General features: G+C 42.6%; 1 protein-coding gene across 1 annotated transcript in view; it reads left to right on the top strand.

The window, feature by feature from the left end:
- Positions 1–21,937, top strand: part of LOC145412203 (dnaJ homolog subfamily C member 17) — a 312,151-nt gene that overhangs the window by 144,291 nt on the left and 145,923 nt on the right. The window contains exon 5 of the mRNA XM_080282128.1: positions 10,013–10,149. Coding sequence (XP_080138254.1) covers positions 10,013–10,149 — 137 coding nt within the window. The remainder of the gene's footprint in view (positions 1–10,012; positions 10,150–21,937) is intronic.

Raw genomic sequence — 21,937 nt, 5'->3', positions numbered from 1 at the left:
TAACACTTATATATATCTGCAGTCTTTATCCATAAGCTTCCTTCAGTAATAGTAGTTTATTGTCACTGTAGGCATTCAATTTCTTTCAGTAAAATACGTAGCATTCACTTTCTCGTCCTGTATACTAGCATTGAGAGTGAATGTCACTTTCACCTTCACTCTCATAACTCATAGTATTCGTACATGCTAGAGTGAAACTTTCACTTTCATTACTCCTAGTATATATACTCGTATTTTTATAATACTACTCATTTACATTTCTATTTACGTTCTTTATTTTATTTACATTATTTACATTTCTATTTTATTTACACTGTGTTATGCACTGTCACTTGAAGTAACTTATAAAACTATTTTTCACTGTTCACTTATATTCACATTCATTGCTTTCACTTGCTGTTTACACATTATTTACACATTATTTACAATTCCACTTGCACTGTTTTACTCAACAGAAAGATCATAGTCACTCTCTTTCAATTGTCATCCCTTTACCTCTTTCCACACGAGGTTTAGTAGGGGGTAAAGGTCACAGGGCCCTTTGCATGGGGCTAAAAAGTGGCGGAAGTTAGCAGGAGCAAACAGACGTACCTTCACCTTGGAAGATGACAGTGAACTGATAGCGGTGGGCCGGGGTGGCCTACCTAGGGAAATGCATTACTGCAAACATCAGCCTCTTGAGAGCTGCTAATATATAGCAGTGAAATGATTGGCAGGAAATCTAGACAATACATTATTAATTAGGTAGTTCCAGGTGAATGTAAATATCACTTAGGCTTCTCCCTTCCCTCCTTATATATATTTTTAGCACGAGAATAGATTATACGGCATATTTCAAGGGGAAATAAACAGCGAAAATTAGCGAACAAGTGCACGTGAGGTGTTGTCAGGTGATAATTAGCCAATTCCAGGTGTATGGCACTCTCACTTACCTTATTTCTTTTTGGTGTATAGTTTTGGTATAAGAATAGGGCATAGGGCTTATTTCAATGGATGAAATCAGTGGAAAATTCCAGGGAAGATTTACTTAGCGTAGCACGGCCGGGCAGGCGAGAGGAGATGGTAATGGAGGGAAGGTAGAGAGGGGAGTCAAGAACGGGGAGAAATGGCTAAATTGTCACAATGGATGGGAGTACAGATGAGATTAGGAGTGCTGACTAGTGTTGAACATTGGCAGTACTGATAGATGATACAAGATACCACTTGAAAGCCCGGGCGAATTCAAAATAACACAGAATCGCAAAAGTGACACCCCGTGGTATGATTCCTTGCTCCCAAGCTTCATGAAAGTGACGCCCCGCGGTTAAGGGGTTAAAACAGTCATAGCAAGATTATACTTGTATATATTTTAAAATAGTTTTCTGCCCAGTACTTACAACACTTTTCCTCATATAATCGTACTAATCACGTTCTTACAATTGAAACTGTTTGTTCTGTGTGAACAAAGTTTTGCAGGGTTATAAAATGTCAATTTTTTTTCAATTTGATTCACAAATTTTTTTCACCCATACATATTCAAGCAAGTTGAATAGGACTTATACTTAATAATCTTTAAAGAGTACTCTACCTACCCTTGTCAATATTTTTTGCAAATATCGCACTCTCTTTCCATAAACTTCAATTATTACATTTTTTCGCAAAATGTCTAAAGTTTGGGCGCTGTCCGAAGTTACGGTGTTTTACGATACTCCAGGGTTGGTCTGATGAACGTTGTTATTGTCTTTCTCAGCATGTCTTCATTTATATATGTGAATGCTGTTCTCATATTAGCAAGCAATGAATACATGTTACGTACCCTTTCACTGATGTGGTCAGCCGGAGATAGTTTGTTATTGATAATCACTCCTAGGCCCTTCTCCCTTACTTATATGTGTATGGTTGATCTTCCTAACTTGTAATTCCAATCTAGTCTTTTCACGGTTTTACCAAACTTAATTGCATGACACTTGTCCACATTAAATTCCATTTGCCATCTATTGCTCCATTCATGAAGTTTTTTTAAATTCTTCTTTTAGCTCTTTTTAAGAATCTGTGTTAGTACCTTTCCTTTGTATTTTTGCATCATCCGTAGTCATATTTAGGTAGCTTCCATTTCCTATGTTACTATGTCATTTATATACAGTATACTAAAATCATAATTGGTGCCAGCACTGAGCCCTGTGGAACTCTGCTAGTCACTTCCCTCCATGATTAGTAATTTCCCCTTAGTACTGTTCTCATTTCCCTTTTTCTGAGAAAATCCTGCATCCAACAGTACAGATTGTGTTGGATACCTCCTTGATGGTACAGTTTCCATAAAATTCTTTGGTGCAGTACTCCGTCAAATGCTTTCTTGAAATCTAAATACTGTAGATATTGTCCACCCATCCTTCTCTTTTCTGTATTGTTTTTGTAACTCTGTCATAGTAGCTGTTCCTGGTCTTTGGTTCCTTCTTGCATTAAAAAAAAAAAAAATGATTTTCCCATTCTAAAACTGAACTGCCTTTCTGTCATCATACTGTGTTCTTCTTGATGGGTTACCCAAACTTTTCTTATCAGCTTTTCTAGTATCTTACAACACTGATTGTTGATACTGGTCAGTAGTTGAGTGGATTCAGTCTGTTCCCTTTCTTGAATAGGGGAACAATGTTTGCTTTCTTCCAAATATCAGGTAGTTTACCTTGACCTACGGATTCCTTGAGTACAGGTAACTCGCACGGTACACGATCTCGCGGAACGCGCTCGCAATTATACACGGTAAGGGCTGGGATACATATAAGACAACATAAGATTAAAAAACCATCATGAAAACTACAAATTAACGCAGGAGAGGCCTTTGAAAGATCAAATCCTCGAACGTCACCGCAGCACGCGGTTTGTTTTGATTACGTGACGATCTAGGCGGGAAATTATTCAGTGAGTGAGACATTCCCGAGTACAGTAGCACAGTATTTGTAAGTTAAATATTTAGAGTACTGTACTGTTCTGGTAAGTTTATGTCCAACTTAAAGTACTATTAAATAACGTTAAAGCAAGAAATAAAGTCTTATAACCAGTTTACCTGATAGGCATCAGAATATTGCCTTTTTTATTTGTTCATTTTTTCCACAGTACTGTACAGTATTTGTAAGTTAAATATTTACTGTTCTCGTATGTACTGTACTTGTAAGCACGTAAATAAAGTTAAATCATTAAATAAAGCCTTGTAACCAGTTAACCTGAATTATATGATTACCCATGATCGGCGTCGGAATATTGCCTTTTTTGTTTGTTCGTTAAACTCTTACTGTACTGCTTTTCTACAGTACTGTATTTGTAAGTTAAATATTTACTGTTCTGGTATGTACTTGTAAGCAGTTAAAGCATTAAATAAAGCCTTGTAACCAGTTAACCTCATTTATATGATTACCCATGATCGGCGTCGGAATATTGCCTTTTTTGTTTGTTCGTTTAAGACTTATAATAAGAGAAAAATACATTTTTGTCTTGGTATCTTTACCTAATTGCTCAGGTTTGCTGTAATGGTTTGGATCATTTGATGCAATGCAAATTGTAGAAAACTGTGAAAACTTTCGTGAAGTGAACGAAAATCTGGGACATGAGACTGACCTTGACTTCACCCTCTCATGTGTCATCTGTCAGTTCATCACCTAGTATCGTGATGAGTGGATGTACGATTTTTTCGCTCGTGGCCTTGCCTAACCACACATAGTTACATCCATTATCTCGACCCAGACAGAAAATACAATCTTTTTCCTCCCTTGCAAAACACAAACAACCACCCTGTTTACGAGACAGCAATATATATTGCAAAAATAACAAGGTAAAATGATAGAGAAAGATGAACATGTTATGACGGAAGAAGTATGTTTTCCCCGTCTGTAAACGTATTTATTTCTGCTTTGTATCTGTATTCGTAATAATTAGACTTATTGTTAGTTCTGAAACTGCATTACGATTCTATTATTAGCCATACTCGTCGTGTGGGAGCTGGAAGTTGTGACACAACTTCCTTATTGCTAATCGGACTGACCCTCCACTTTATTCTACCGTGGCAGAGTCCAGCCTTGGAGGACGTGCAGTTTTCTCATTTAGGACTGAAAATTCAACTCTTTCGCTCCCTTTTCCAAGCATGGGCACAACGATAACGTAAAAAATAACACGAAACTACCATAAACATATATCAAAAACCATAAACATATATCAAAAAGGTGAAAATGTATTCATAACATTTTTTTTTCCAGCCATTCCTAACAGATTATATACTGAAATCATTCGATATCACAGCACTGCATTTCTAAGTTAAATATGTACTGTTCTGGTATGTACTTGTAAGTTAAAGCACTGGTACCAGTTAACCTGATTTATATGATTACCTATGATCGGCGTCGGAATGTTTCCTTGTGTTTACGTACAGTATTTGTGTGTTGAAATTTTGCTCTGGAGTACTGTATTTGTGAGTTATAACATTAAATAAACCTTCTAACCACTTAAAGTGCTTTCTAGTGATTACCAGTGACAGATAACAGCAAAACAACACATTTGGGGGGTCTAGGGAGCAAAATATGGAGTAGTTTAAATATACGCGATTTCGCACCTAACACGGCACGGTAGGAACGAAACCCACGTGTTCCGAGCGAGTTACCTGTATTAAATATAATGGTCTGCTTAACTCGTCTGCACATTCATGTAGCACCCAACCTTAAAAATTCATCAGGACCATTTGCTTTTCCTTTATCTAGTTTACTTAACTTCCCGTACTTCTTTTTCTTATATTTGTATATCTGGTAATACGTGTGGGCATGGATGATCCATATCATCTCTCTCAAAATTATTTTCTTTTGTAAAAACTATCTATCTATCGCCAGATGCCTCAATCCCATACAGGGTGGCCACAAACAAATTGCCTCCATGTCACCCTCTCCCCCTCCATTTCACTGCCCTGCTCCCAACTCACATCCCCCTCTCTCATATACCTCTCCACCCCATCCCTCCAATTCATCCTCGGCCTCCCCCTCCCTCTCCCCCCCTCCACCTCACTCACATACACTCTCCTCATCAGTCTCTCATCTTCCATCCTCTCCACATGGCCAAACCACCTCAATGTGTTCCTCCTAACATTTCCTATCACATCCACATCCACACCACAACGCTTCTTTATATCCTTATTTGTCAGCCTGTCTCTCCATGTGACTCCACAGGTTCCTCTTAAATAACTCATTTCCACTGCTCTCGCTCTTTACTTGTGTCCTTCCAACAACGTCCAAGCTTCACTTCCATACGTTAGAGTTGGTATCACAATAATGTCATGTAGTGTCTGCCCTTTCCTTTCCATCCTTCTTTCCTTCCATCCTCTTCTGTCATTCTTTCCTTCATTCTTTCCTTGTCCTTCTGCCTACGGGTGACTTTACACTCCCTCTTCTGTCTTTCTTTCCTTCATTCTTTCCACTTCCTTCAGCCTGTGGGTGACTCTACACTGAGTGACAAGCCAAATGGTTTCCTGTGCACCAGCACACCATTTAATATGCTGGGTGGTAACCATATAACCAAATTTTCGCGCCTGGTGGTTTAGTGGGTAATTATTGCGTTCCAATCATATTGAGCCGGTGAAGGTTTATATCCAAGGGGTGTTTTGATTGCTCTTGTAATGCCACTCAGGGATGAGTGAGGCTGGTCACTCTCATCTTAAATGTCGGGACCAACTTCCTAGCCCCGGGCTCCTACACTCCTCACGGGGCAATGTAGGATTGGATGATGGATGGATGGACGGACTTCTTCGGGTCATGATAGTTGCCCTTTTTATAGTTTAGACTCTTTTTGTGATTGTCATTACTGGTAACTATGTCATGTGCAATCCTGAAGTTGCAATTTAATACTGCATAGTTGCTTTTGCCAAATGGAGGGTGATACATTATATTGTCAATATCCTTTTCTTGCCTAGTAAATATATGATCTAGTACTGATGGATCATCAAGTCCTGTTTTTCTGGTGTTTTCATGTACATGCTGTGTTAGGAAAAACTCCTGCACAAGATCTAGGAGCCTTTGATCCCAACAGCTTTCATGGCTTAGTATATCTAGAGTATTCCAATTTATATTAATTTTGTATTGAAATCTCCAGTTAGTATAATTCATTCAGATTTCTCTTCCATTCTATGTAGTAATGTTCTTAAACTGTGAATTGTACTTTCTGCCAGGTCTTCATACTTGCCTCTTTCCCAGGTGTTTGTTTTGGATGGCATGTATAAATTTGCCACACTTAATTTCCCTTCAGATATGTTAATCTCCAATGCAATCAGTTCTACTTGTGAGAGTATGTCTAGTTTTACTTCTTTGACATGTAGATTTTTCTTTGTTACAATTATAATTTCTCCTCCCTTTCTAAAATTTCTGTCACTTTTCCATATATTGTATTCCTTTAAGTTTAGGGTATCGTTTGATATCTTTGGGGTTGATTTTGTTTTAGTTAGGCAAATAATATGTGGTTCCTTTGGTATAGTCTTCTGTCTCAAGTAATTTAGACACCATTTCATCTACATTTGAGTACATCCACTTAATCATCTTGTTTACATACTTGCCATAACGTGAGTCTACTACCTTCCTCCATTTTATTCCCTATTGGTTATTTACCACCTTCATACTTACAATCCATTTACTTTGTAAAAAAAATGTACTCCTCCCCCCCTGTGATCTACCCTCATTCTTTTTTTTGCCCCCTCCCTCTTCTCCTTTAGTATTGCCAGTTCCTCTTGAGATAGGCATCTTTTTATCCATACTTTTTTAAAATTCCTCTTTTTCCATGAGTTTCTTTGCATTTTTTAGTACGGTATTTCCTCCACAGTGTTCACGCTCTGGAAGGTTACTTTCAGAGGCCTTGACTTATTTCTCTCATATTTCTCGAGCTTTTTGTGTCCCTCTAGGTCTTTATCACAGATTTCCTATGATACTTCCTTCAGTATGCTCATTATATTTGCCATCTCCCTTTTGTCTCTCAAAATTTTGTTTTTTTTATTTATTTTTCATTTATACCAGTGATTACTATAGATTTGTTGATTTCTGCTGAATCTTTGACCAATTTTGGGCTGTTCTGGTTATTTTTTTCATTTCCTTTCTAATGCTTATTTCTTTGACTCTTATTTCTAAGTCTTTCCTTACTTTCACCATATCAGCATACATAGTTTCCACGTCATCTTTGTAACTTTGCATCACTTCATTCACCTGGGTTATCTTCTCTTCAGTATCACTGCTTTGGTCAGTCAGACTGCTTGCATGCCTAATTCTCTCTGTATCATTTCTGAACTCCTCCATAATACTCTCATGGTTGACAACTGTACATGCTATTTTACTAATCTTCCAAGTGAACCCACCTCAACTGACTGCTCATCTGTTGTTGTGTCTTTTTTTTTTAATTCCTTTACTATTTTTTCATTTTCTTTTGCATCTTAACTTCATCCATTTCACTCTGAAAAGCCTTCTCCAGCTTGTTCATCCTCTTACCTGGTTTGTTTTATGTTTCCATTTCAACCAGTTCCTGGTAGAAGTCATCCTGTTTTCTACCTTTATCCCTTTTCTTAACTCCTTTCATATTCACTTTACTAAAGATGGTGCTGATCTTGTGGTATTACTGAGAAAAAATTCTACTTACAATTATGCGTCTCCTTGGTACATGCATGTGGTAAACGAAACAGCTGTTGAAGCTTGATCAGCGCATTCCTGTACTAATTGACTATATTTTGTTATTTGGACAAAATTTTTGCTTATACTTGCTCTACTGTATTAGAACACCATTTAGTTTAACCTAGTACAGAGCTTGACTCATATAAACATACTATTTAGGTGTGGCCAGTTGTGGCCAGGGGTGGCCAGCGCAGAGTGAGGAGACAGATGTGTTGACTTTGATGCTGCCTGTGTATTTGTAATTCACCGGGTCTGTCAGGATCACATGATGGTTGTGATCATCAGCATTTTACCCTCCCGGAAGAGAGCTGAGAGCTCATATAGTCTGATCTAAGAGCAAAACGACCTTCACACACGCACTCACCCATCCTCTTGCTCGAGGAGGACAGTGACCACCCACTTCGTCAGTGAAACTTTTTGCATCCCAAGTGAGGTGCTAACCCGTCTTAGCAGATGCTGAACGAGAGCGTTACCACTGAGCCGGCAAGTGGTGTGTGTGTGTGTGTGTGTGTGTGTGTGTGTGTGTGTGTGTGTGTGTGTGTGTGTGTGTGTGTGTGTCTCTCTCTCTCTCTCTCTCTCTCTCTCTCTCTCTCTCTCTCTCTCTCTCTCTCCCCCTGTGACCGGGTGATATTGGATGTTCGGTAGAGAGGTGGACTGCCGCTGTCACCGAACATGTACTTGTGGCTCATGGTCTGTGTTCAGTGGTGATGGCGGTTGGGAAGGACTTAGCCCGGTGGCCATGCAACGTTGGACATTCAGTGGGGATGCGCACAGATGTTTTGACATCACTTGTGGGTTACAGTCATATTGCTCAGGTGCTGGAGGTTCTTTGGGAGTGTTTGGACGAGCGCACAATTTTGGCCATTCAGTACAGGGACGGATGGACATTTTAGCTCTGGTTGTGGGTTATGGACTACTTCCTGTTCATGGCTCAAGCCCAGCTGCCATGATACTGAATGTTTGAACATGTCGGCTGGCTGGCCAAAGTTCTCGGGGACTTTTATATCTGGATAATAGCAAGTAAATTTGGATTGTGGAAAGTGTTAAGAATATATGGAGTAGATGGAAAGTTGTTGAATGCTGTGAAGAGTATGTACGATGGTGCGAAGGCTGCAGTGCGTGTGGATGGTGAACTAAGTGAATTTTTCTCTTTGAAGGTTGGGTTGAAACAGGGATGTGTCATGTCTCCATGGTTGTTCAATCTGTACATGGATGGGGTAATAAAAGAGGTACAAGGTAGGGTAGTGGATGTTGGAGTGGCCCTGGTGAGAGAGGATAGTGTTTGGAAACTCCCTATACTGTTGTTTGCAGATGATACTGTGTTGTTGAGTGAAGACGAAGGGGAGCTGCAAGGCTTGGTGGATGAGTTTGGGAGAGTGTGTAAGAAACGGAATCTAAAGGTGAATGTAGGGAAGAGTAAAGTGATGGTCTTTGAGAGAGGTGAAGTCAGTGAATGTACAGCGAGGTTGGATGGCGAGGAATTGGAAAATGTGAGTACGTTTAAGTACTTGGGTAGTGTGATGAGTAAGGATGGAGGTTTGGAGGGTGAAGTGCTTGAAAGGGTACAGCAGGGAAGAAAGGTTGCTGGTTCTTTGAAAGCTGTGATAAGAAACAGGGAAGTGAGCATGGAAGTGAAAAAGTTACTACATGACAGTATTGTGATACCAACTCTAACGTATGGAAGTGAAGCTTGGACGTTGTTGGAAGGACACAAGTCAAGAGTGAGAGCAGTGGAAATGAGTTATTTAAGAGGAGCCTGTGGAGTCACATGGAGAGACAGGCTGACGAATGAGGATATAAAGGAGCGTTGTGGTGTTGATGTGGATGTGATAGGAAGCGTTATGAGGAACACACTGAGGTGGTTTGGCCATGTGGAGAGGATGGAGGGTGAAAGACTGACGAAGAGTGTGTATGTGAGTGAGGTGGAGGGGGAAAGAGGGATGGGGAGGCCGAGGATGAGATGGAGGGATGGGGTGGAGAGGTATATGAGAGAGGGGGGTGTGAGATGGGAGCAGGGGAGTGAAATGGCGGGGGACAGGGCGACTTGGAGGCGATTTGTTTGTGGCCACCCCAAACAGGATTGAGGCGTCTGGCAATAGATAGATAGATAGAAATTTGGATAATGGTTTAATGGAGCCAAGGTCCAACATCCGGATAATGAACATGTCCGGATACAGCAAGTCCGGATAAATGAGGGACTACTGTATATATATGTCAAGTGTATATGATGACTGTTCATACAGATGTTACAGTGGGTTTTATCCTTGTAGTGTGACATTTTAAACAGAAGGAACAGCTGACCATCATATCATATGAATACTACCTTTATGCTGTTTTCAGTGTGGTATGACTTACAGGACCAGGGTCAGTGGTGTCAGGTGCTCCGGACCAGCCAAAACCAGAGACAGTTGGACACAAGGTGAAAGTGAAGTGGGCTACTACAGAAGACTGGCCAGGCTACACAGAGGAGCAAATACGTCAAGTCTTCTTTAAGGTAAACTCAGCATTGTTTGGGTTGTCACCTAATTAACTGCCCATCACTGTTATGACATCATTCATTTATATTTTTGGAACCCACAGATGAGTTTATTCAGCTGAGGAGAGAGTGTTTAGACTGGAGGGGTTGGATAATCTATCTGTCTGTCTATATACCTAGGCTGCTTCCCCCAAAGACAGGGAGGTAGCCGAGACAGGACGACACACTCCCAAGTTACTCATCCACACAAACACATATTCATTCGCATCTGAGCCCCAAGGGGAGAGGGGATAGATCCTCACTGCATCACACCATGTGAGGGCCAACTGCGCAGTGCAGTCAGCAACAACTGCTGCAGGTCCCAACAGCAGAGCTGGTTTACCCCTGTCGGATCGTAATGGACCCATCCCCTTACACGCACCAGATCTGACAAGCTGATCAGACGAAATGCGGAAGAATATCCCCTCAGGGCTGTTTCATCATTTATTCATTCACAATTTCTCTCCAGTCATTTCTATCATTCCCAGAGACTCTTCCTTGCTAAGCAGACGTCCCTCTTACATCCGACGCTCTCTTCACACTGTCCATCCATCCTATTCATGGTCTTCATCTCAGCCTTACACCTCTCACATCCGATCCAGTTATCTTTTTCACCAATCGCTCATTGTCCTTTCTCTCCATATGCCCAAACCATCACAACACCCCCTGCTCAGCTTGATCAGCCACCTCCCGCACAACTCGTTCTCCATTGCACTTTATCATTTCTCATTCGATCCATACATGTCACCCCACACATACTCCTCAGACACCTCATCTCCATTACATTCAAACTTTTCCTTTCTGCAACACCCGTAGTCCACGTTTCAGCCCCATATAATTCAGTCGGTACCACAACACCCTCATACAGCCTTCTCTTTACATCGATTCTAAGCGAACGACATCCAAACACTTTTTTCATTCCTCCCAGCACCTTTTGTACTTCATTCATTCTGAACTTCACTTCTGCGTCTATTCTTCCATGCACAGCAACATGTGACCCTGAATACTTAAATCACTCTACCTCCTCAAGCAACTCACCATTCAAAACTATATGCATCCTCCTACCATCCACCAACCTCGTACATTTCATCACTTTACTCTTATTCTCATTTACTCTCAATTTCCTTCTATCACACACCCTCCCAAACTCCTCTACCATCTGTCTCAGTCTCTCCTCTGAATCAGCCACCAGTGCAGTATCATCCGCAAACAGCAGCTGATTCAGATTCCACTCTCTACCATCAGCATTCACCAGACTTAAACCTCCACCTACCACTCGTGCATTCACCTCCCTTACAACACCATCCATATAAATATTAAACAACCAAGGCGACATCACACATTCCTTCCGCAGCCCCAGTCTCACAGGAAACTAATCACTCACAGTATTTCCCACTCTTACACACGCTTTACTATTTACATAAAAACTTTTCACTCCTTCTAGCAACCTACCATCAAGTCCGTACAGTCTTAACCCTTACACCGCGGGCTTGTTTTGCTTTTTCTTGTGGCTCCCGCGGGCATATTCGTGCTTCGATAGACTTTCTAAAAATATTTGCCAAAAATCAGTTATTAGTCCTAGAATATTAAAATCATGTATGCTTATGGCACACACCTTCAGTTTTCTCCTGGGGTGTTTGTTGAGCCTTCGTCAAGTACCATAGGACTTGTGGAGACCTCTGAAGTTGGGTAACAAAGTCTCCACTTTACACTTCCCGACAACCCGTAATATGATTACCACAGTCTGATATTATCACTAGAAACACTGTTCTATGATTCTCAAATAGTTTGGAATCCATACTCCAAAAAAAAAACACTGTGTAAGCAATGAAAATTATGAGGGCGTGTGACCTTCCCACTTGCGCTAGTTCGCTGCTGGTGTTCTGTCATTTATTATTCATAAAAACACTCACAGTTTATATTTCTATTACTATATAACACTTATATATATCTACAGTCTTTATCCATAAGTTTCCTTCAGTAATAGTAGTTTATTGTCACTGTAGGCATTCATAAAATACGTAGCATTCACTTTCTCGTCCTGTATACTAGCATTGAGAGTGAATGTCACTTTAACCTTCACTCTCATAACTCATAGTATTCATACATGCTAGAGTGAAACTTTCACTTTCATTACTTCTAGGGTATATACTCGTATTCTTATAATACTACTCATTTACATTTCTATTTACGTTCTCTATTTTATTTATGTTATTTACATTTCTTTTTTATTTACACTGTGTTAAGCACTGTCACTTGAAGTAACTTATAAAACTATTTTCCACTGTTCACGTATATGTACATTCATTGCTTTCACTTGCTGTTTACACATTATTTACACATTATTTACAATTCCACTTGCACTGTTTTACTCAATAGAAAGATCATAGTCACTCTTTTATCAATTGTCATCCCTTTACCTCTTTCCACACGAGGTTTAGTAGGGGGTAAAGGTCACAGGGCCCTTTGCATGGGGCTGAAAAACGGCGGTAGTTAGCAGGAACAAATAGATGTACCTTCGCTTTGAAAAACGACAGTGAACTGATAGTGGTGGCCTCCTGCCGCCTGGCTTGGGTGAGTGCAATACTACCAACTTTAGTCTTGTGAGACCTGCTGATATGTAGCAATGAAATGATTGGCAGGAAACCAAGACAATATATAATAAATTAGGTAGTTCCAGGTGAATGTAAATATCACTTAGGCTTCTCCCTTCCCTCCTTATATGTATATTTATTACAAAAATAGATTATACGGCGTATTTCAAGGGGAAATAAACAGCGAAAATTAGCGAACAAGTTCACGTGAGGTGTTGTCAGGTGATAATTAGCCAATTCCAGGTGTATGGCACTATCACTTACCTTATTTCTTTTTTGTATATATTATTTGGTATAAGAATAGGGCATAGGGCTTATTTCAATGGATGAAATCAGTGGAAAATTCCAGGGAAGATTTACTTGGCTGAGAATACAGTGTGGTGGCCTGCAATAATTAGGTAGTTCCAGGTGAATGTAAATATCACTTAGGCTTCTCCCTTCCTTTCTTATATATATTTTTATTACGAAAATAGATTATACAACATATTTCAAGGGGAAATAAACAGCGAAAATTAACGAACGAGTGCACGTGAGGTGTTGTCAGGTGATAATTAGCCAATTCTAGGTACATGGCACTCTCACTTACCTTATTTCTTTCTGGTATATATTATTTGGTATAAGAATAGGGCATAGGGCTTACTTCAATGAATGAAATCAGTGAAAAATTCCAGGGAAGATTTACTCAGTGTAGCACGGCCGGGCAGGCGAGAGGATAGGGTAATGGAGGGGAGGTAGGGAGGGGAGTCAAGAACGGGGAGAAATGGCTAAATTGTCAACAATGGATGGGAGTACAGATGAGATTAGGAGTGCTTACTACTGTTGGACATAGGCAGTACTGATAGATGATACAAGCCAGCACTTGAAAGCCCGGGCAAATTCAAAATAACGCAGAATCACAAAAGTGACGCCCCGCGGTATGATCCCTTGCTCCCAAGCTTCACGAAAGTGACACCCCGCGGTATGATCCCTTGCTCCCAAGCTTCACGAAAGTGACGCCCCGCGGTTAAGGGGTTAAAACAGTCCACAAAGTCTCCCTATCAGTTCTGTCATACGCTTTCTCTAAATCCATGAACGCCCAAAACACATCCTTACCTTTCGCTAAATACTTTTCACACACCTGTCTCACAGCAAATACCTGATCCACGCATCCCCTCCTTCTCCTAAAGCCTCACTGCTCATCACCAATCACTCTCACTGTACCCTCTCTAACCTCTTAATTAACACTACCATACACCTTACCTACAACACTCAACAGAATTATACCCCTAAAGCTAGTACATTCATACTTATCACCCATACCTTTATACAGTGGAACCACACAAGCACTTGCCCAGTCATTTGGCACCATACTTCCCACAAAACACACATTCAACAATCTTACTAACCACTCAACAGTAATCACTCCACCACATTTCAGGCATTCCACGGCACACTCATCCATACCTGCAGCTTTCCCTGTTTTCATCTCCTTCACTGTTTCCTGCACTTCCTCCATCGTGATCAAAGAGTCATTCAGCTCTACCAACACTTTTATTCCATGCACCCTTCCATCTGCCACAATCTCAGCCTCCCTTTCCTCCTCTACATTTAACACCTTTCAAAATACTCCACCCATCTCATCCTTACTACATCCTTCTTAGTTAACATCCTTCCATCCTCTGCTTTTACTCTCTCTTCCTTCCCAGACTCTCCCTTTCGCATCCTTTTTACCTCCTAAAACATTTTCTTATTCTGCTGAAACTTCTCAATCAACTGCCTACCCCACCTCTCATCTGCTGCCACTTTAGCATCACGCACAGCCCTTCTCGCCCTATTTCTCTTTTCCTTATACCTCCCAGATGACACCCCATCCTTCCTCTGCAGCCACACTTCATATGCATGTCTCTTCTCAGCCACAGCCATTTAGGCATAATATAACACAATCTTTCCATCCACCCATCATCCAATCCTACATTGCCCCATGAAGAGCGTAGGAGCCCGGGGCTAGGCAGTTGGTCCTGGCATTTAAAATGAGGGTGAATATAACACAATACTGTATGTAACTATATAGCTATAGTAACAATATGTAAAACAGGTAGTTATGTCCGAGTTCTCCAGGAAGAGTTACAGAACACATCCCCTTACCCAAGACTAGGCAAGAATGTCAAACACCTCTGACCATGTGTTGGAAATGTGACAGACATATACATGCACAAACGTATGTGCACATACGCCCACACACTTTAGCCGGAAGGTAGAGGGAGATATAAGTCCGATATCACATGCAGGAAGGTTAGAAGGGAGCAGAAGACAGAGTGAGACAGAGTAGGACAGGAGAGAACAAGAGTTAGACAAGGAGAGAGCGATACACATAGGAGAGTGAGAGTAAAGTAGGAGGACAGCAGCTAGCACAAACTGCTACTAACCTTAGGATATACGGATCATGCCAAGCTCTTAACTTTTATTCAAGTAACAGTCTCACAATAAACTCAGTCAACCCAAATCTGCCTGTTTCATCATACCACCTAAAATACGAAGAGAATAACGGAACAGAGAAGTCCTACACTGATTATCTCCTACATGCCTCACCAATACTTTCTCCTAGCAACTCTCCCATCGACGATTCAACCAAACAACCTTCTCTGTAGAAATACAGCCACACTTCCTCACACCACCATTCACTAACCTTTCTTACACCATCACCCACTCGTCTCACTCCACACACCTTTTCCGCATGCTCCACCACAGCACTCTTAAACAACTGCCATTCCTCCTCCACTTTGCCATTCTCCTGATCTTTCACTGCATTCTTCTCATCTTTCAATTTCTCCTGATACATTTTCTCTCTTTTATTAAACTCACTCACTTTCAAAATCTCCCTTCTACACCTAACTCTCCTTGCTATCACCCATCTCTTACCAGCTCTCAACTTTCCCTCCACCAGACAGTGGTCAGACATACCTCCACCCTCCCCTCTCAAAACTCTCACATCCAACAATCTTCCTATTACATTCATGGACACAACCACATAGTCCATCAACTACCAGTACCCTTCCACCCTCCTGTCTCACCCATGTACACTTGTATCTTTCTTCTCTAACAAGGTATTTCCAATCACCATCTTTCACTCAGCACACAGCCCCATCATTCATTCCCCATTTTCATTTCTTCCAGGCACACCATGCATACTAACTACACCTTCAGTTGTTACATTTCCCCCTTGAGCATTCAGATCTCCCATCATTACCACATCCACATTTGCTCCAAAACTTTGCAGACACTCATCTTCATTCCAGAAAGACTCCCTCTCTTCTGCATCCCTTACACTACCAGGCCCATATACACTCACAGATACCCACAACTCATTCAAATTTCGCTATCGCCCACATCAGTCTCGATGACACATCCTTCCGTTCAGTCACACGCTGCTGCATTTCTAGGCTCACTAACAAGGCCACACCTTCTCTTACACTTCCTCTGTCGACAGCTGACAATCTTCCATTCACATTTCCAAACTTAGACTCACTTTTGCCTTTCATCTTTGTTTCATTCAAAGCTAACACATGCAACCATTTTCTCACAACCATTCTCCCAATCTCGTCTCTTTTAGCCTGAATCGTACTACATCCACGCACATCCACAGACCCAGCCTTCAGGGTACAGGAATAACTCAGTCCCCCATCCCTTTCTATTCCCTGTCTCATTGTAGGAACTAAAACTACAGAGGAGGGGGTCCCTAGTCCCCTCACCCGCCCCTTTTAATCGCCTTTTACGACACGCAGGGAATATGGTGGCAGAATTCTTCCTAACACAGCCTGGCTGCAGAGTAGTAGTACCACCCCATAGTGCAGCCAGATTGTGTCCCCCCTGCCACAGGGGGTTGGATAATGCCTTCTTCAATTTTCTCACTGCTAGGAGACTTCCTAAGCTGCACAAAGCCATTTAACAGCATGAAGACTGAAATTTTAAAATACAGTAATCCCTTTATGACCCATACGCCCAAGACCTGGACACCCCAAGTCTCAGACATTTTGGGCTTGGTTCCATTAGTCCAAGTCTTGGATTATTCCCTAAGATATCCAAACATCTGGGGGGGGGGGAAGGCCTATATGTGTTCATCCCTACTCTAAATTTGCTGTGCGGTGACGAACAGCTGTGTTTTGGCACGTAGTTTTGGCGACGTCTGCTAGAGCGCTCCCGCATCCTCCCCACTTCCCACCTACCTTCCGTCATGACTGCACTCGTCGCCATGGCTGCCCACATGCTCGCTTTTGTGGTGGTGCCCTACCTGCTGCAGGCCCTGCTGCTACTAGGCCACATGGAAATTTACAGTGTTGTGCAGTGTTGCAACTGGCATGACGCATGTAAGAACAGAATGTGCAGTGTTAAAAAATTATAATTCACAATGTAAAGGATTAAGTGCAGCACAACACAGGATTACTGTTTGTGCTTCAAGTGCACCTTCACCACCCGTCAGAGCCATAGAGGAAGCGAGTTAATCTTTGCGACGGCCATGAACGTGTCGTAAGTACATCGCTAAATATTCTCCATACTCACTTTAGGAGAAACACATTGAGGTGGTTTGGCCATGTGGAGAGTATGGAGAGTGAGAGACTGATGAGGAGAGTGCATGTGAGTGAGATGGAAAGGGGGAGAGGGAGGGGGAGGCCAAGGATGAGATGGAGGCATGGAGTGGAGAGGTATATGAAAGAGGGGAGTGTGAGCTGGGAGCAGGACAGTGAAATGGCGGGGGACTGGGCGATGTGGAGGCGATTTGTTTGTGGCCACCCCCTATGGGAGTAAGGTGTCTGGCAATAGATAGGTAAATAGACTTCTAATTTCTCATTTTCTGATTCCTTTTCACTTATTTTATGGTTTCTGTCCCTTATTTGTGTGACTAGGGTCTTAAATAGGTGCTGCGCATGTCCAGTAGGGATTATTTAGGTGGTTTTCAAAGTTAGGTTGGGTTGGGGTCTATAAGTACCTCTTCTGGAGCATTTTTCCCAAGTCCTGGATGTTGCTTGGGCTCTGTTACGTTGGATCTTGGAGTGATTACTGTACATCATAACAAGTGGTTAATAATTTCACTCACATTCACATTCATACACTATCTTGTTCATAAGAATGCAGTTATTTTCTCTTGCATTTAGTATCTCACCACATCCTTAGATAGGTAAATAGGTAAGGATGATGATTATAGTAATCCCTCCACTATCCAACGTAATAGAGCCAAAGGCATGTCCGGAAAGTGGTCCTGTCCGGATAGTGGGCACCAGCCTCCTGGACTGGTACATATGGACCCTAACCAGCCTAACTTTGAAAGCCACCTAAATAACCCCCTACCGGACATGCATAGCACCTATTTAAACCTATGTAAGACCCTATTAACACCAATAATGGACATAAAGCATGAAATCAATGAAAAGGAACCAATGAATGAGGAATTAGAAGTGACTGTACCTCAGCCAGGGTACTTACATCATGTTTGTGGCTGCCTTTCTAAGGTTTTGGCAGTGGTGAAAACGCTCTTGAAGCACGTACAGTAATCCAGTGTTGTGCTGCACTTAATTCTTTGCACTGTGAGTTATAATTGTTTAACACTGCACATTGTTCTTAACTGCACCACTGCAGTTCTAATCGCCAGTTTAAACTGCCAGTTTGCACTCCACAGTTGATTCTTTGGACTCTAAGTTCAAATTTCTTAACACTGCACAACACTGTAAATTCCCATGTGGTCTAGAGGCGAGGTAATGCAGTATATTCACTGTTTATTAACAAAAAACGAACACGTGTGGCTTCCAGTGCGATAAGCATCTATTCATAATTGAAGTTAGGGAGTAACTGTTGATGTAGGAGAAACAGAGTTGCCAGATCGCAACAGCCACATTACCAATCTTCTCAACTTTCAATACCAAATTTAACTTTTCATTACCAAGTTTGTAAATCTAGTGTTTATTCTTCACTAATTATATATACAAGTGGAAAGTAATCCCTCTAATATCCGAACGCCCAATATCCGAACATCCCCACTAACTGGACATAATCGTCCCAGGATCCAATATTCTCAAAATGGTCCGAAAACCGCAAAAAATTCAGGGGGGGGGGAAGGAACAAATTTTTCCCGCTCGTAATTTGAACTTGGCGTGCGGGGCGCGGGACAGCTTTGTTGTGGCGCGTCATTCCTCCGACGTCCGATAGAGCGCCCCTGCATCCTCCCCACTTTCCGCCTGTCTCTCGTCGCAAGTGCACTCTCGTCGTCATGGCTGCCCACATGCTCACTTTTGTGGTGGTGCCTTACTTGCTGCAGGCACTCCTGCTGCTCTCGTGCCTCTTATTAGTGTGTGTGATGATGGCCCCGCCACGTGAGAAGAGGAAGAGAGTGGTGTTGACTCTGGAGAAGAAACGGGAGATATTGGAGAAAGTAGATGCAGGGTGGTCTTCTTCCTGCATCCTCCGCGAGTTCAACCTGGCCCAATCTACTTTGTTCGATATCAAGAGTTCCCGAGACAAACTCATGCAGTATATGGCTGACTTCTTGTCGAAAAGCAAACGCAACGTGGAGAGGAAGGTGATGTTTACTCCCAAGTTTGCTGAAGTCGACCGGTGCACATTGATTTGGTATCGACAGCAACGTGCTGCTGGTGTGATGGTACGTGGTACAGAGCTGAGGGCTGCTGCTGAGAAATTCGCCAGGATTCACGACGCCCTAGACTTCAAGGCATCCAAGGGTTGGCTCTTCGTGTTCAAGTTACGGCATGGCCTTACCAACCGTAAAGCTCATGGCGAAGCTTTGGACGCTAACGAGGATGGAGTTGACGAGTTTCGGCACAAGGTGAAGGGCTTGATCGACAGGGAGGGCCTCACTCTCGGTCAGGTCTACAATACTGACAAAATTGGTTTATTCTATCGCTCTTTGCCAACGAACACTCTAGCCGAGGAGACGAAGAAGCGTGTACCTGGCCGCAAGCTCTCCAAGCAACGGATATCTGCTTTGTGTTGTGCCAATGCTAACGGCATGCACCAGCTTAAGCCCGTTATTGTTGGCCGTGCAAAGCAGCCTCGGTGTCTTCCTGGGGTGATGGATGTCCTTCCTGTCGTCTGGTACCATTCTTTGAAGGCATGGTTTACAGCCCAGATCTTCAAAGACTGGTTCCACTGCCACTTCGTCAAGGAGGTCATACATTACCAGACGGAGACACTGGGAATCCCGCAGACCAGGTAAAGGCCCTCCTCCTCAACAATGCACCTGCCCACCCGTGCGACAAGGACTTGGTGGTTGAGAATGGCCGGATTAGGTGCATGTTTCTGCCACCTAATATGACTGCTCTCATCCAACCAGTGGACCAAGGAGTGATCGTGGCAACAAAGCGCCTATACCGAAGGAAGTTCCTGGACGAGGTGATGGTTGTTCTCGAGGACGAGGACGAGCGCAGGGAGGGACGGGACACACGAGGCCAGCTGACTTTGGAAAACCTTCGCCGCTACAACATCAAGTCTGCAATCTACAACTGGGCCAGTGCATAGAAGGAAGTCCCTGTCAAGACTCTAGAAAATGGTTGGTCTCGTCTGCTTCTCGGAACGGATGTGAAGTACGATTTCCTAGGTTTTGACGTGGATGACTTCCGTGCACGTCTACGTATGCATGGCAACGATGTTGATGTGGACGATGTGCGTGAGTGGTTGGATGACGACAAGGGCGATCCTGGGTATCAGATATTGTCTGATATCAAGATTGCATCTTCAATTGCAGGTGTCAGTACCCAGCTTGAAGATTCCGACGAGGACGGCAACGATGATGCGAACTCCTCTCAGCATGACACTACTCCAGTCATCCCCAAGCTGAGCGCACTCCGGGAACACCTAGAGTTCGTTCTCGACTACCTGGAACACCCGGACTGCAACAGGGAGATGGGGCCCTTGGGACTTGTGGAGGAAGTGCGTGCTTTCAGGATGGGGGTGCTCACCATCCACTCACTCGATGTAGTGCTGCTCACGGGTGTCTGCCCTTTCCTCTCCTCCTTCCTTCCTCTTCTGTATTTCTTTACTTCATGCTTTCCTCGTTCTTCTGCCTTAAGGTGACTTTACACTCCCTCTTCCGTCTTTCTTTTCTTCATTCTTTCCACTTCCTTCTGCCTATGGGTGACTCTACACTGAGTGACAAGCCAATTGGTTTCCTGTACACCAGGAAATCATTTACTACCCTGGATGGTAACCATATAATCAAATTATCATGCCCTCTGGTGTAGTGGGTAATTTTGGCACTCCAGTCGGATTTGGCCGGTAAAGGTTTATATCCAAGGGATGGTTGGGGTTTATTGCTCATGTAATGCCACTCAGGGATGAGTGAGGCTGGTCACTGTCATCTTAAATGTCAGGACCAACTTGCCTCGCCCCAGACTTCTACACTCCTCATGGAGCAACGTAGGATTGGATGATGGATGGATGGATGGATGACCATGCAAGCAAAGTGAAAGGTTTTCTAGGCAAACATGAAGCGTGCATGGAAAAGTTTGAGAGGAATGAGAGAGTGTTTTTGATTTGCAATATGAATGGTAAAGTAGGGAATGTGAATGTGGATGGAGTAGTTGGTGAGTGGGATGTGCCCTGCAGAAGTGGATGAGAATGGCAGTGCTTCAGTGGACATAGGAATCTGAAGGTGGATGGAGTAGTTGGTGAGTGGGATGTGCCTCCAGAAGTGGATAAGGATGGCAGTGCTTTAGTGGACATTTGTACGGGGAGGGGATTGGTGATAGCTAGTAACCTCTTTTGGATGAAAATGATCCACAGGTATACATGGCGAGCGATAAGAAGGGTGGGTGGTGGACTGAATGAACAGAAGGCAATGATTGATTATGTGTATGTGGATGAGAGAATAAGAAGATATGTAATGGATGCAAGAGCATACAGATTTTAGGAGAGTGGAGTTTCTGACTACCTCTTGGTGGTGGTGAAAGCCAGATACAAATGTGATGGATGAATAGGAGAGAAGGACAGGAGGAAGCAGTCCATAAAAGGAGGGTAGAAAGGTTGCAGGAGGACGGAAAAAAAAAATATATATATATATATAAGAGAGAAATGGAGGAGCAATTGGATAAATATGATTTGGAGCAGATGAGGAAGGTGGAAGGTGTGTGCAAGATAGTCACAGAAGGAATATGTGCAGCATGTGATGTGGTGTGTGAGGTGACAAGAAG

The sequence above is a fragment of the Coenobita brevimanus genome, chromosome 92, assembly GCF_032717465.1.
Source record: "Coenobita brevimanus isolate Jiangsu-jjx chromosome 92, ASM3271746v2, whole genome shotgun sequence".
NCBI lineage: Eukaryota > Metazoa > Arthropoda > Malacostraca > Decapoda > Coenobitidae > Coenobita > Coenobita brevimanus.
The sequence above is the reverse complement of the archived record's forward strand: the minus strand, read 5'-3'. Positions and strand labels throughout refer to the sequence as shown.